The sequence below is a fragment of the Mytilus edulis genome, chromosome 11 (genome assembly GCF_963676685.1).
Source record: "Mytilus edulis chromosome 11, xbMytEdul2.2, whole genome shotgun sequence".
Taxonomy (NCBI): Eukaryota; Metazoa; Mollusca; class Bivalvia; order Mytilida; family Mytilidae; genus Mytilus; species Mytilus edulis.
The window spans coordinates 6,353,548-6,371,155 of record NC_092354.1 but is presented as its reverse complement, the minus strand read 5'-3'; the positions used below and the strand labels follow the sequence as shown (position 1 = coordinate 6,371,155).

The following is a 17,608-nucleotide window of genomic DNA, read 5'->3' as shown; positions in this document are numbered from 1 at the left end:
CAAGCATGCCACATCTTTTTATTCTTACATATTAAAAGCAGAACTAACACTATACATTGTTTATACATGTAGCTATTCAAATTTCAACAAATCGGTAGTAATATTAGTTTTTTCTTTATTTAAACAGGACTAGGAAAAGTGAAAGAATCACAAAGCAAGGCCAGGAAAATGTAAGTACTTTTTATTGATTATAATGTTTCATTTTCATTAAATCACTAACTAATACGTACATGAAAACTAAGCAAAAGTATCAAAGTCGATAAACTATGACTGAGGGGGTAGGGCCAAGTAATCTTTATGGAAATGAGATATGCCAATGCATATGCAACTGCATACCAACTATTATAACTTACCAAACTAATACATGAAAACTATGAAACAAGTTGCTTTCTTTAAAAAAAAGGAAAGCAATACGTGAACCTAAGGCTGCTGACTGCTGGGTCAACAAAAGATTGTTGCTGAATTTGTATTTGCTTTTGAATTGAAATAATTGACTGTAAATAGAAGCCAGTTGAAAGTGTATATTTATAGCTACTATATGAATATACATTTTAAAGCTGGACTATTTTATCTATTACTTAGGAATGTACATAATTTTTCCGATTATAACCCTTTTGAAAATCCCAATTTCTACAAACCCGATGACTTATGCAAATTGCACAAACCAATTGCAATATAAATTAATGCACTCAGTTTGCTTTATAATCTGGAATTCTGGGTGCATTTATTTTATCTATCATATCTTTATATTTTGCTCCTGCATGGATGCCTTTTTATTCTCAACTAGTTATTGAAGCTGTCTTTACTCATGGTAGATGTTGTATTTCCATGTGAGGTGAAAACTGTAGCATGCAATTGATTGGAACCTCTTATAAAGAGACTGATTTTGGTTTCATAAAACATATCAAATTTTAAGGGTTTCTTAATTTTACCTAATCAAATCAATTCAATTACTCAACAGGGAAACTTTTTTTCCCCGAAGAATATCTTAATTCAGAAGTTTTATGAATACCTGTACACACTTTCAAAATAACCAATTTATATAAAAAGATATATAAATATAAAAAGATACCAGAATTAAAATGATGTATGCCAGACATGAGTTAAGTCTACAAAAAAAGCATCAGTGACCCTCAATAGAAAAAAAGTTAAAAGGCCAAATAAATTACAAAGTTAAGGAATCTATTCCTTGGATAGACAATCCTTTGCTTTTCGAAAAGGTCAAAGTTTATTATAGGACAGTGACTCAAAAAAGAAACAAAAGAAAAGCAGCTAGAGGTAAGAATACCTTTAGTAATGATGACCGTGCTTGAAAGTCGCATGTCAAGCTCTTTCTGCCGTGTCCCGAGTTTAGATTAGGAAAACGAAAATGCCCTTTCATGAGTGAAATTAATATTATTGCATGCAAGCAGTATTTTAGTGCACAAAATAGGAAATAGAAGGCATACACACTGATACTCAGGAAAAGAATACGCATTTGCGTCTTCACATATATTTACCTAATAGTTGAATTTGAATGTCAAACTAACTACATCAAATGTTTTGACTCCGGATTCATTGACAATTTATCCAGGAATTTTTTTAAGGCAAACCGATAGTGTGCGTTTGAAATGTGATCTATAATGTGAATGACTCAAGATGTGAAGGATAGTTGATAAACACATTGAATACAATTTTCAAAACTGTACCATACGGTACAAATATGTAGATGCTATATAATAAGGTTAAATTATTAAAACAAAGAAAAATAGAATTGAAATTTTATAATAAACATATAAGTTCCTGGTAGTAATTTTTTTCAACAAATTTTGAATATATGTATACAAAATATCAATAAACATTTACAGATGGACGTTTTAACGAATGAATCTATTTTTAAATTCTAACATTCCACTATATAAATATATATTACTTTACAATCATTACAAGATATAAGCAAAGACTTTTAAATCCATACTAAAATAGTATAAAATAATTAACATTATGGTAGTTATTAAATTTTGTTATGATTATTGTAAATTATTATTACGTTTTTTTGCAAGGATTTAAAATCATGCTTTGTGAAACACACAATTATTTTTTATTCACGATCGTCTAAAATTTAAATATTTAATTAATTTATCTTACTTTCTGTTTTATGGATATACATGTATTACAATACAAATAACAAGTGCTCCAGCTAAAATTCAAAAGGGGCAGGGTGCCAGTGGAGGGCAGGGCACTTTTTTATGATAGGAGAAGGCACTGCTCATTTCTAATGTCTATGTCCCTGCATGTATCACAAGTTCACATATTTTTTTACTGTATATATTGTCAATAAAGATGCATAAGTTGTTGTTATGATTATTTATTCTATAAAATTTGCATAAGAAAAGTCATTCATACTACATGTTCATATAACATGGCAATACACATTCATACTATTAACCAAAAGAGGAAAATTAAACTTACTATTCTCCCCCACCCCCTCTCCTTCCAAAAAGAAAGAACATAAACTAAACATCTCATAGCTATATATATAGTTTACCATACATGTACATGACAGAGTAGTTGTATTTCAAAATTTTCATCTAGAGCTTGGCCCTCAAAACTTTTTTTTATTGTTTGTGTTTAGGAATATATTATTTAGTGTAGCTTAATCATGTTGATTTGTGATGAGAGTTTCACTACACACTCTTTTTTTTTGTAAGTTGATAGTTTGACTCCGTTCATATAATTAATCTATACATATTTCTTAATTGAGAATGTATAAAACATGGATTGCCAAAAGTATGATTATCAAAAATAATTTGCAACATATTTTTTTTTGTATGTTCAAAGACAGTTAGTATCCTTAAGGTAACATTCTTATATAATTTTGTATTCAATTGGTTATTTTTTTCTATTTTTAGTGCTAGATAATATTTTAGGAGCACAATTTTGTAATAAGCTTTTTCAGGGGAAGTAACTCCAAAATTAATTTCCAACATGTTTACGTCTGCTCGTCGCTCACAAGTTGAGATGGACGATGTTTCTGTGAAGGCAAAGTTGATTACTTCAATTCAATTCTAAATTCATGAAAGTCTTCATTTATACACTCTTCCATTGTGACTTGGAGATCGAAAAGAAAATGCGGACACATTCATCATATTTATGACAAAAAGGTACATTGTCTTAATTAAATTACCTACTAATTAACACCTTTGAAGTCTTATCCACAATCATTGATTGTAATGACAGTGGCGGATCCAGAACTTTGCCTAAGGGGGGGCCCGCTGACTGACCTAAGGGGCCTGCTCCAGTCATGCTTCAGTGATTCCCTATATAATCAAGTTATCAACCAAATTTTTCCCACGAAAGGGGGGGGGCCCGGGCCCCCCAGCCCCTCCCCTGGATCTGCCTATAAATGACATGATTAACCTGGTTACCTGGGGGTAATCACCAGGTGTCATATATGTAATTTAACTTCTGATAAGAAATCGATGAAACAAAAGGCAATTTTACCAAAACGGCACAAAGGTTTTTCAGAAAACGGCGTCAGGGCAGAAGGGCGCGGCTGAGGACACACAGGGCGAACTTAGGGCACCCAGGGCACGGCGCCCTTCTAATTTGGGCTAACGAGACCACTGATAATACTTATAAAACCTTACTTAAACAGTATGAAATTATTAACGTTGAAATATAATGATTATTGTTTATATATCAACATCTTTTTTTTGTAGGATGCAAGGATTTATTCAGATTTAATTATTGTGTTTCCTTTTACAAAGGAATATTTAAAAATACCAGAGCAGAGTATCCTGTCTTAGAATATTTATTTCTAAATTGCAACTATGAAAATATTCTGACTTCAATTATTATTAGTTTCTACAGAAGCATAAATGCAGTATATATTTTGTATATATTTCTTTGATTTCGATTTAATTATCAGACAATGCTGCTGGAATGATTGTATGATGTGTACAGTGTGTTGTTGTTGTGTTTGTGTTTGTGCTTGTCACTTTCGCTTTCAGCCTCACCACTGGATAGCAGCTTGCTGTGAAAAGGAAGCCGAGTACGTAAGTCTTCCCTGCCAGTTATAGTACCTCTGAACAGAATGAATTCATATTTTGTCAGTAGCTCAACTGTGATATATATGTGTAATTTCAGTTGAAATATGGGAGTGCATTTAATAAATTGAATTAGATTCTTGTTTCATTAGGAGTTTAATCCAGTGATAGATGCAGAGTTCTATATAAGAAAGCGTGAAGACAAGGAGGGCTTTGCTGTTAGAGAAATTACTCCAAACATAGGTGAGTTTTGTCAGTAATGTTAGTCTATACACTACAAACTGCTCAGAGTCTGAAAAGACCACCTTGTTGTCATAAAATTTTCGAGTCAGTTTTTTGTACTCATACTCGAAAATCACCTATCAAATTGTTGGATTTCATGTTTAGAGCATGATTTTTGTGCTCCGGGCACTGAGCAAAGTTTTATGCGTTTGGTAAAGTCGAGCACACATTTTACTCGACTAGTCTTGATATTGTCTGAACAGTACTTAACTGTACTTTACTCTTCTGGACTAGGTCTCAACTGTACTTAATTAGTCTGTTTCAATACTTGTTGATCTTTGTGTAGTCTGATATGGTCTCCACCAAGGTTCAACCAGTCTTGACCTCCCTTAACTAGTCTCAACCTGTCTCAACTAAGTCTCAACTAGTCTGGACCTTCCAATTTAGTCTTGTTTGGTGTAAATCAGCCCATCTAACTAATTTAATATATATCTAATAAAATTGCAGTTAAGTTGGTAGTTTGGTTCATTGCTGTGAAATTAAAGAATTTAAATAGGTAAAAAAAAAATGATTAAATTCAGTTAGGCATCTTGAATATTTTTTATAACCTTTTCAAATCAGCTTGGTTTTCATCAAACTATCAGCTATCATTATATGTGATCACCCTGGATTTGGAGATCATGCAAAATTCTGAGATTGAAGACATATGTATCATGTGTTTAACAGTTTCAATGATTTGCAGACACTGAATTGATACACAGTTTTAATCATCAACTGCCAACTTTTGCTATTTGTCCTCAAATTAAGAAAAGGTTGGGGGAACAACTTCTTTATTTTAGACATTATTATACTTGCAAATGTTTCCTTTTCAATCATTTTTTTTTAATTAAATTGCAATTTATTGATTTATGTGAATAATGTGATTTATCAAATTTAAGCAGTTGATATCGTTAATCAGGCCATGGAGATCCCTGAATTTTTTTTAAAGCATTTTCTGTGACGTCACTGATGCATAATAATGTTACTGGTAGTCATGTATTAGAAAAATCTACAGAAGTCAAACAAGATGTTGTATTTTTTTATTTTGACAGTAAAATAATAAAATATGAGCCAAAACATAGAACTTAAAAGCATTGTCTTTTATTACTTTATCTATGGACAAGAGGGTGACATTCAAAAAATTGTCTCCCGCTTATGCATGGGATAGAGTAAATTATCTCCCTCTTAGCCAATTTAAATATGGCATTTTGATGTGAAGTATAATAATATTAATTGGAATCACATCCTCTCAAATGCAGACTTTATTGACCACAGTAAATAAATCATGACAGTTGATAATATACTTGTAATGAGGTATCCCTTAATTGAGTCACTTATAAATGACAGTGTCCAGAAATATCATTTCTGTATCCAAAATATGTGAACTTAAGCGTGATTACCATTTGCTATTTCAAAGAATTCTTTAAATGTGTCTAGATGTAGAGTAGTGGATTTGATCTTTCCAATCCGGTATAATTTTTTGTTCAAAACTTCATAGTAGAAGTGGTATAGTTTTAGCTTTAAAATAAGATCATATGTCAATTTTTACAGACGTGCAACCTTTAGGAATGTCTGATGTAATCACAACTTGAAGACTGATTGGATTGGGAGCCAATGGGTTAAGCATTTTATCACATGATTTAGAAATTAAATTAAATTGACAGTGCATTCAAAGTTTAAAACTTTTAAGGTTGATGTAAAAAAAAAAACTGTGGCAAATAATTCCATCCATGTTCAAGACGAGAAGAAATGAACAATAAAACAATAGGTAGGTCCTGTCATAGAGGCTGTCTGGGACGAAGGTCAGGGAAGACTGCCACAGGAAAATGAAGGTATTAGACAGGGACAGAAATTAGGCCTAGCAACAGACCACTGGAAGACCCTTCAAAAAGTTGTTGACAGGGTTCTTAACAAGTAAAGAGTCTGGCCATCTCTTTACATGAGGCATTGGATTTAACGTCCCCAATCTGACATGATGTGACTGCCAACTTGTAAATGAACACCCCATTTTTGATGAGGATTTCACTGTTGGGTGGAGGGATATCAATTATGACCATATTTCTATTTCTTAGTCACCCATATGTGACTTTAGAGGGGAGTGACTTAATATACCTTATCTAATCTACAGGCTAACAAATAGAGTTTTGTCACCAATTTTAACCAAAGACAATTGTGACAAATCCTTTTAATTAATTTTAGGAAAAGGGGTGTTTACAAGCAGAAATTTTAAGAAAGGAGATTTTCTCCTTGAATATGAAGGAGAGTTGCTTTCCAGCGAAGAAGGTGTCAGTAGGCTGGATGAGCATGTGGCAAGTGGCATTGGTTGTTATGTGTTTTTTTTCAAAAATAAAGATGAAAAAAAAATGAGGTAAATTTGTAAATTTAAGGAAATGTCAATTGATGACTCATGATATGATTTTGATTTTAAGTAGAGAGTGATAATTTTATCATGTTTATTATTATAGAATTAAATTAACTTATAAAAAATAAAGGACAAGGTTCACTTATGGAACAAAAAGCCCTGTCCAAATTAGTCTTTTAAAGACAGATGAACTCTTTAGAAATACTTGTCATACCCTCACTGTAGCATCTTTGGGGCATTCAGTTTTACCCTTGTCTGTCTGTCTGTCCGTTTATCTATCATTATGTACGTATTCCCCTAAATGCCAAAATTGGTTTTTGTTCTCTATCTTTAGGTTGCCTAAACCAAATGTTAAGAAACTTAACACAATGGTCATCACCACAGAACACAGATCAAGTTAAAATTTCAGTAGTGTCACTTATACCGTTCTAGAATTTAAAATCCCTTTACAAATGGAAAAATAGCTGAATTTTTTGTTTCTGGTCTCTAACTTTTGTTTGCCTCAAACAAATGTTACCAAACTTATATATATGCACAGGGATCGAATTTAAGCTTTTTTGTGTAATGGCCAGCCGGACCAGTGGACTAAAAATCTACTGGTCCGGCACCAAATCTACTGGTCCTGCAAAAATGACATTCATAAAAATTTGACAAACACTAAATTATATAAATGATAGATATAAAAAAGAAGATGTGGTATGATTGCCAATGAGACAACTATCCACAAAAGACCAAAATGACACAGACATTAACAACTATAGGTCACAGTACGGCCTTCAACAATGAGCAAAGCCCATACCGCATAGTCAGCTATAATAGGCCCTGATAAGACAATGTAAAACAATTCAAACGAGAAAACTAACGGCCTTATTTATGTAAAAAAATGAACAAAAAACAAATATGTAACACATAAACAAACGACAACCACTGAATTACAGGCTTCTGATGTTTTCTTTTATTTTCATGCTTTCTTTTACATATATGTTAGTCAAGAAAATGCATTCCTCTCCTTTATTCGGGTAGATTTTTTTGTGCTGTTCTGATTGTTCACGAGCAAGAACAAAATCTAACTTAAAATTCTAAGATCCCGTTACAAAAATCCATTTCTTATCTAGGTCTGTCACAAACCGAGATTGCGATGCAATCTGTGATTTTTATCGACAAAGGAGTAAGTTCGGTAAGTGCCATATTTGGCCCCAATTATAAAGTTCATGGTTACAAGACATTAATTGTTTTAAGTTGCCTTAAAGACATGTGAAAATGTTTAAACAGAGCTGTTTTTTGTCAAAGTTTAATTCTAACACGTTGATTTTTACATCCCAAAAAGGTCAAGATAAGGGATTTTGGTGAAATTTGACAAAATCAGCTGGATTTCAACCAAATAAATGACCAGGAAACATAGAGCGCATGGGTCGACAAGCTTAATATTCAAATAAGACATGTTAAATGTCTTCATAAACATTATTTTAAAAAATCTTTGTTGTCGACGTATGCGCTCTATGTTTCCTGTCAAATAATCTTTGGAAATTTACCCATTTTCATTGATTTTTTCGTGAAAAATCAATATGAGTACAACTTGTGACGTCATAATGAAACGCAGAAATGTAAAATTTTCAACAAAATGGCTTATATCCTATCTAGTCAATGTATTAGCTATAATTTATCGTGATATTAGTCAATAAATTCCAATTTGAAATTTACACTAAAAAGGGGGTCATTTTAGGGCCTTATCGAACATACTCCTTTCTACTGGTCCGCCGGACCACCCGCTGAAAAAATCTACTGGTCCGATGCAAATTATACTGGTTTCGGACCACCGGACCAGGGCCAATTGGACCCCTGTACTATGATCAAATTTGAAATTTGGTGGATCACTTTCACTTTTCTAGAGTTATGCCCCTTTATAAATGGAGAAATTGCTGATTTTTTCACATTTGTTCTTTATAACTTAAGTTTGCCTAAATCAAATGTCATGAAACTTATACATAATGCTTATTCATACTACAAAACACAGATTAAGTACAAATATAGTAAACTGTATGTGTTACTTTTACTGTTCTTGAGTTATGTCCCTTTATAATCTTACATGAAAGAAGGGGCATCATCTGTGTCTGATGGATACACTTTCCAATTTGTTACTTCATGTTGATAATGTTGTATTCTGTTCTCTTTTAGCATTGATGGCACATTTTCTAGGCTTAAAGCCAGATATGTAAATGATGGTATAGGTATTGAAAAAAACTCTGTTATGAAAAGAATTGATGTTGAAGACAGGCCCCATTTGGCTTTATTTGCTGTTAGAGACATAAACACAGGAGAGGAACTCCGTTATGATTATGGTGAAACATCTAAATACCTGCCATGGAGGAGGAAGTCAAAAATCACCAATATACTAGTATGTATTAACAGCATTGCATTTTACGCAACTGTGTGTTATAAGACAGCTTCTATTTTTATTGTGAATTTGTTATTTATTAATAACATGTTTAAGGAATGACTATAATATTTTGTCTGTCTATGATGAAATAACACAAAAATGTGGGGCACACTGAATAATCGGTGTAGCACGTCATTAGCTCACCTGGCCGGAAGGGCCAAGTGAGTTTTTCTCATCACTTTGCGTCCGTCGTCCGTTGTCGTCGTCGTCGTCCAGCGTCGTCTGTTAACTTTTACAAAAATCTTCTCCTCTGAAACTACTGGGCCAAATTAAACCAAACTTGGCCATAATCATCTTTGGGGTATCTAGTATCCGGTGACCCGGCCAACCATCCAAGATGGCCCCCATGGCTAAAAATAGAACATAGGGGTAAATTACAGTTTTTGGCTTATAACTCAAAAACCCAAGCTTTTAGAGCAATCTGACATGGGGTGAAATTGTTTATCAGGTCAAGATCTATTTGCCCTACAATTTTCAGATGAATAGGACAACCCGTTGTTGGGTTGCTGCCTCTGAATTGGTAATTTTGGAATAAGATTTACCACATTATTTATATTCATGTCAACACCAAAGTGTTGGCTACTGAACAGAGACAAAACTGTTCATCAATACCTAACTTATATTAGGCCAGATGAATGGTCAATTTTATTGAATCATAATTTGTGAAAAACACTGAGTGGAATATTAGTTAAATGTTTATGAGGCAACTCAGCATTGCAATTTTATATTGGTTGTTAAGTTTTTCAAATGTTTTGTCATTCACCATTTTACCAGAACAAGTTTTCTTTGAGACTGAAACGTCAGAAGAATAAGGAAGTCACCAGAAAGTTTTGTTTTATGACCTATCTGGCTTTGTTTAAGTGCATGACTCAGTATAACATGCTCAAATGACGACAATACCAAATTTCAAGCTCAACAAATTAAGTGTGACAAAATTATTTTTATTACTAAGCATGTCTGTCTTTTTAGCCCAAATTTTGATAAAATGGGCCAGGGGTATTTTGAGTGTACAAGGAACATGTACATCACATATCACTTATTTTTTTTCAAATTTCTTAGATATATATGTATTATTGCTAAAAATAGGACATTGGGATAAAATGCAGTTTTTGTCGAGCCTGCGACTTTTGTTGCAGAAAGCTCGACATAGGGATAGTGATTCGGCAGCAGCGTTAGCTAACTTTTTAAAAGCTTTATATTTAAGAAGGTGGAAGACTTGGATGCTTCATACTTTGTATATGGATGCCTTGTTTTACGAAGTTTCAGTCAGTCACATGTCCAATGTCCTTGGCCTCATTTTCATGGTTCAGTGACTACTTAAAAAAAAAAGTTAAGATTTTTTGTAATTTTAAATTCTCTCTTATTATTAGTAATAGGATAACTATATTTGGTATGTGCATACCTTACAAGGTCCTCATGTCTGTCAGACAGTTTTCACTTGACCTCGACCTCATTTCATGGATCAGTGAGGCCAAAAATAAAACATTGTTTGTTTCCCCGCCCACGACCGACCTGGTAAAATCACCGCAACCCGAAAATTTTATTGGCCATTCTTGTCCACTTTTTTAGCTCACCTGACCTGAAAGGTCAAGTGAGCTTTTCTCATCACTTGGCATCCGACGTCCGTCGTCCGTCGTCTGTAAACTTTTACAAAAATCTTCTCCACTGAAACTACAGGGCCAAACTTAACCAAACTTGGCCACAATCATCCTTGGGGTATCTAGTTTAAAAAATATGTCCAGTGACCTGGCCATCAAACCAAGATGGCCGCCATGGCTAAAAATAGAACACGGGGAAAAATGTATATTTTGGCTTATATCTTTGAAACCAAAGCATTTAGAGCAAATCTGACATGGGGTAAAATTGTTGATCAGGTCAAGACCTATCTGCCCTGAAATTTTCAGACGATTCGGACAACCTGTTGTTGGGTTGCTGCCCCTGAATTGGTAATTTTAAGTAAATTTTGCAGCTTTTGGTTATTATTAAGTCTCCCAAACAAAGTTTGGAGACTTATTGTTTTTGGTCAGTTCTTATTATTTTTATTATTCTTCCTCTTCTTCCTCTTCTTCCGCCACTTTAAAAATGAACTTGTCTGCAGCGGTTCTCCTAAACCACTTGTCAGATTGACTTAGGATTTCATAAAATGGTAGACTAATATGTCTAGGTGAGCCATCAATCTTTTGTTTGTGCATTGGGGTCTATTAAGGGGTATTTTGGGGGGTAGAAAGGAGGGAGGGATTTACTATAGAACCCTATGGGATTTTATTTTCTAAAATTTTCAAATGAATATAACTTGAAAACTGTAAGTGATAGATACAATGATTATAGGACAATAAAACAAATCACATGAAATATAGGGGGAGTCCCTGGGGGGTCATCCCCACCCCTTCAATTTGAGAATATGCTTTTATCATGTAAACGGTCCAGATCCCCACCCCTAAACCATATATATTCTTGAATGGGATGATAAAACAAATCAAATGACATTAAAGGGAAGTCCCTGGGGGTCATCCCCACCCCGTTCAATTTGAGAATGTGCTATTATCTTGTAAACGGTCCAGATCCCCACCCCTAAACCATATATATTCTTGTAGGGGACAATAAAACAAATGAAATGAAATAAAAGTGATGTCCCTAGGGGCTCACCCCACCCCCTCTTGTTTGAAAACTTGTAAAGGGTCAACATCCCCGGCGGTGTTAGCTTACTTCTTTAAAGCTTTATATTTTAGAGGGTGGAAGACCTGGATGCTTCATACTTTGTATATAGATGCGTCATGTTACGAAGTTTCTGTCAGTCACATGTCCAATGTCCTTGACCTCATTTTCATAGTTCAGTGGCTACTTGAAAAAAAAGTTAAGATTTTTTGTAATGTTAAATTCTCTCTTATTATAAGTAACAGGATAACTATATTTGGTATGTGCGTACCTTGCAAGGTCCTCATGCCCGTCAGACAGTTTTCACTTGACCTCGACCTCATTTCATGAATCAGTGAACAAGGTTAAGTTTTGGTGGTCAAGTCCATATATCTCAGATACTATAAGCAATAGGTTTAGTATATTTGGTGTATGGAAGGACTGTAAAGGTGTACATGTCCAACTAGCAGGTGTCATCTGACTTTGACCTCATTTTCATGGTTCAGTAGTTATAGTTAAGTTTTTGTGTTTTGGTCTGTTTTTCTCATACTATATGCAATAGGTCAACTATATTTGGTGTATGGAAATATTTAATGATCTATATGTCATTCGCGCAGGTTTTATTTGACCTTGACCGCATTTTCACGGTTCATTGCTCCGTGTTAAGTTTGTGTTTTGGTCTGTTTTTCTTATACTATAAGCAATAGGTCAACTATATTTGTTGTATGGAAGAATTGTTAGCTGTACATATGCCTGCTTGGCAACTAAATATTGATCTTGACCTCATTTTCATGGTTCATTGGTCAATGTTTAGTTTTCTTGGTTAATGTTATGTTTATGTGACAGTTGTAATAAAGCTTTATATTTAGGACTATCAACATAATATCAATGATTTATTAAGTCAAGAAGGCGAGACATTTCAGCGTGTGTACTCTTGTTAGCTTATATCTCTGAAACTAAAGCATTTAAAGCAAATCTGACATGGGTTTAAATTTTTATCAGGTTTAGATCTATCTGGCTGGATATTTTCAGAGGCATCAGACAACCCATTGTTTGGTTGCTGCCAAGAATAGTTGATTTTGAGGAAATTTGAAGATTTTGGTTTTTATCTTGAATATTATAATAGATAGAGATAAACTGTAAACAGCAAAATTGTTCAGCAAAGTAAGATCTACAAATAAGTCAACATGACAAAAATTGATAATTGCCCCCTTAAGGAGTAATTGCCGTTTATAGTCAAATTTTTGCAATCTTATACAAAAAACTTCTCTGCTTAACTACTGCACTGGCCTAAAAGAATTAAACCTTGCCACAATTTTTCAATAGGCTATCATGATTGAAACTTGTATCCAATGACCCTGTCATATAACCAACATGGATGCAATGGCTAACATAGAACATAGGGGTTTACTATAGAAGCCTAAGGGAAAATTGTAAATAAAAAAACCAACTTAAAAACTAATTTAAATAATGATAATATCTATTGTAAGAGTACTACAATGAAATGACCTGTTTTAGTTTGGGTCAAATTAAACCAAACTTGACCCCAATATACATAAGGGTTTCTAATACTATTATTATTATAATTATGATTTTAACCTTATTTTACATGATTTTCAAAATAAGTCAATACAGGTGAGCGACACAGGCTCTTGAGAGCCTATAGTTGCCAATTATCATGAAAACTATGATATTAAGAGAGAATAGATATAGGAAGATGTGGTATGAGTGCCAATGAGACAACTCCCCATCCAAATAACAATTTATAAAAGTAAACCATTACTTTTAACACAGAGCCTAGGCTCACACCAAACAGCAAGCTTTATTCGGAGCCCCAAAAATTAGTAATGTAAAACCATTCAAACGGGAAAACCAACGGTCTTATCTATATAAAAATGAAAAGAAACACGCATGAACTACATAAACAAACGACAACTACTGTACATCAGATTCCTGACTTAGGACAGGTGCAAACATTTGCAGTTGAATTAAACGTTTTAATGGTACCAAACCTTCTCCCTGTACTGAAACAATAGTATAACATCACAACATAGTAAAACACACTATAAAATATCATTGATCTTTAATACATGAATGCAAATTCATAGTTAATGAAATTTATAACTTTTAAGGGATAAATAAGGAAGGTCAAAAGTAAATAAACAGGTTTAAACAAAGTTAAAGTAAGATACCACTGTGAAATATTAAACAATTTATAGAAAAAAAATGATCAGCATGGCAAGGTCTATTTAAAAGTCAAATTTTGCCAATATAGTTATTAGAGCTGATATTTTACAATATCAATATGCAGACAACCTAATAATGGGTACTAATGGATACTAATATTTCTATCTGGAAAAGAGGGATTACCAGCGTTCTTTTTTCCATGTAAAAAAACCTCTGCTTACCTAAAGTCTAAAAAATAGTTTGATTCTTTTCTTAAGTTGATCAAATACATACTGCTTAGATTTTAGTGATTTTCATCAAAATTTCATTTACAGTCTACAACAAACACAGATGAAGAATCTGATGATAAAGGTACATATATTAAATTTGTATCATTTAATTATGATCTTGCTTCAAAAATTAAACTTGTTATTATTTTGTTATTTCAATTTTAAAATGTCAATCCTGGAACATTTTTCTAGGATGAGTTTTTTCAAAAGAAAAATTGATAATCATGTAATCAGATGTTAGCTATGATGTTACTGAGATACCAACCCTTAAATGACAATGCATAATTATGAGGGAAATTATATTAGTAAATTCAGAGATCATTGGATCAAGTCTTTCATTTTGATTGTTGATCGATGTAACAAATTTTTGTAATTAAGGGAAACACAGCATATTTCTCAGAATTTAGAATGCAGTTACTAAGTAGTTTGGGGCTAATCCCTTTTTCTTTTTAAATGAATAATAAAGAAAACAATTCTATGGGTATCAGACTTATCAAAAACAGAAAAGAAAGCATGGCTCAATTGATTTTTAAATTTTTATTTATGATTATTTTCAAATGACAGAAAAGTACCCATCCAAACTCTATCGATCTTTTTGCGAGGGATTGCATCTAAGGGTCTGTTTAAGTAAAACAAACTGAAACATCAGACAAATTTACAAATTTATAGTAAATGATATAACAAGTGTACAGCCATGATTCTGTGTGCTTACTCATTTTAGACAGTCATGACAGTATTGTACACCATGAAGACAGTGGAAGTTCTAATGTACACAGTTCAAATATTCTGTCACATGGCAAGTCAACAAACCCTGGATATTCTTCTGACTTCCTTTCTGCTGACAATAATGCACCATCAATGAATGACCTTGACTTACTTTCAACAGAGCAGAACATACTAAAATATACTGAAATGGATGATTTTAAACAAGGCAGTTTATTGTGTAAGTAAATTTCATTAACAAAATATCTTCCAAATAGTTTATTTATACTTTATTTAGACCATATATGATTAGACAGATTCAGTTTATTCAATTATATATTAATTTGTGGAATTCATGGGCATAGGTTATCCATTAATGAAATATTGTATGATACTTCAAATTGAAAAATAAGTTATGTTTAATATACTTAAATGGCTAAATTTTACTATGAAACAAGTGTACCAGGGCTTCTAAAAAGTTTGTTTTGTCCAGACAGGTCTAGTCCTCTAAGCTAGCATAGGACGGACAAAAATATAATCTGTCCTGTTAATGTTGTAATTCATGTAACATTCTTAAGAAAATTTGAAGATTCATCAGTTTGATTCTTTTAAATGCCAAAGCCCAATTCCTATGACTGCAAGTCTGACAAGTTATATTCTGGACAGGTTGTGCCAAGCCTGATCTGGGCATCAAACATTGGTCTGCCATTTTCAAATAATTCAAAAGAAAATTGAAGTTAAATGCTTTTTTTTTTTTACCTTACCATTTATACTCCATGAAATCAAGGTTGTCAACTTTGGGAGATTAATACAGTTTTGCATTTCTATTACAAACAGGTGAATCTAGTTTACTTGAAAGCAAAAAGAAAATGTGTGACGGCAGTTCACCTACTGAGCAAGTGCTGTCTTCTAAACTTCAGGTGAGACACATTAGTCTTGAAAGATTTTTTTCTATTTGGGCCCTGGTCCCCCTAAAAATCTCAATGGGTTATTTTTAGTATTTGCTAGAACACACAAGCGACATGGCGGGCCTATGACTGATTCAAAATACCTTTGTCTTTTTTTTAGCCTGGTTTTTTAGTTACTTTTATTGTTATTTGATAAAGTCATACTGATTATTAAAATAAAAAATTGAAAACAACACATGTTATAATTTCATGCTTCCGAAGCACTTTTCTGGATTCACCTTCATCAGGGACACTCAAAGGCAAAAATTTGAAATCCAAGGAAATAAAAGTACCGAAACCGTTGATTCGAGCTATTATGAGAAAAATACCTAAAATTGATAGCTAAATTCATCCAAAGTTTACTTTGCCTGAGGGAGTTGAAACCTTAGTTTCTTAATAATTTCAAAATTCATAAACAGACAATTCTAGAAAAGTTTGTTGCAAGGATTTCTGAAATTGGTTTCAGGGTTTATATGAGTCAGCTTAATATATAATATACTGTGTGATGCTTTTCAGATTCATCACTTAACAACTTCCTGTTTACCAAAAACACTAACATATTTTTACACTATTAAGATTATCCAGTTGTGGCGGGGATTTCATCAATTAGCAGTAGCTAACTGTTTCACTTCTTTGATATGTATGCTACAGATTTTGAAATATTTATAGTTTCATTGTCGATCCTGCAACTTTTGTTGCAGAAAGCTCGACATAGGGATAGTGATCCGGCGGCGGTGTTAGCTTACTTCTTTAAAGCTTTATATTTTAGAGGGTGGAAGACCTGGATGCTTCATACTTTGTATATAGATGCGTCATGTTACGAAGTTTCTGTCAGTCACATGTCCAATGTCCTTGACCTCGATTTCATGGTTCAGTGGCTACTTGAAAAAAAAGTTAAGATTTTTTGTACTGTTAAATTCTCTCTTATTATAAGCAACAGGATAACTATATTTGGTATGTGCGTACCTTGCAAGGTCCTCATGCCCGTCAGACAGTTTTCACTTGACCTCGACCTCATTTCATGAATCAGTGAACAAGGTTAAGTTTTGGTGGTCAAGTCCATATCTCAGATACTATAAGCAATAGGTTTAGTATATTTGGTGTATGGAAGGACTGTAAAGGTGTACATGTCCAACTAGCAGGTGTCATCTGACTTTGACCTCATTTTCATGGTTCAGTAGTTATAGTAAAGTTTTTGTGTTTTGGTCTGTTTTTCTCATACTATATGCAATAGGTCAACTATATTTGGTGTATGGAAATATTTAATGATCTATATGTCATTCGCGCAGGTTTTATTTGACCTTGACCTCATTTTCACGGTTCATTGCTCCGTGTTAAGTTTGTGTTTTGGTCTGTTTTTCTTATACTATAAGCAATAGGTCAACTATATTTGTTGTATGGAAGAATTGTTAGCTGTACATATGCCTGCTTGGCAACTAAATATTGATCTTGACCTCATTTTCATGGTTCATTGGTCAATGTTTAGTTTTCTTGGTTAATGTTATGTTTATGTGACAGTTGTAATAAAGCTTTATATTTAGGACTATCAACATAATATCAATGATTTATTAAGTCAAGAAGGCGAGACATTTCAGCGTGTGTACTCTTGTTAGCTTATATCTCTGAAACTAAAGCATTTAAAGCAAATCTGACATGGGTTTAAATTTTTATCAGGTTTAGATCTATCTGGCTGGATATTTTCAGAGGCATCAGACAACCCATTGTTTGGTTGCTGCCAAGAATAGTTGATTTTGAGGAAATTTGAAGATTTTGGTTTTTAT

The 17,608-nt window shown here is 33.2% G+C and overlaps 1 protein-coding gene across 1 annotated transcript in view; it reads left to right on the top strand.

Annotated features, from left to right (window-relative positions):
- The first annotated feature begins 2,967 nt into the window (after positions 1-2,967).
- LOC139495437 (uncharacterized) overlaps positions 2,968-17,608 on the top strand; it is an 82,847-nt gene continuing 68,206 nt past the window's right edge. Inside the window, exons 1-7 of the mRNA XM_071283723.1 lie at positions 2,968-3,021; positions 4,181-4,271; positions 6,489-6,657; positions 8,827-9,046; positions 14,224-14,260; positions 14,900-15,121; positions 15,718-15,800. Coding sequence (XP_071139824.1) covers positions 2,968-3,021; positions 4,181-4,271; positions 6,489-6,657; positions 8,827-9,046; positions 14,224-14,260; positions 14,900-15,121; positions 15,718-15,800 — 876 coding nt within the window. The remainder of the gene's footprint in view (positions 3,022-4,180; positions 4,272-6,488; positions 6,658-8,826; positions 9,047-14,223; positions 14,261-14,899; positions 15,122-15,717; positions 15,801-17,608) is intronic.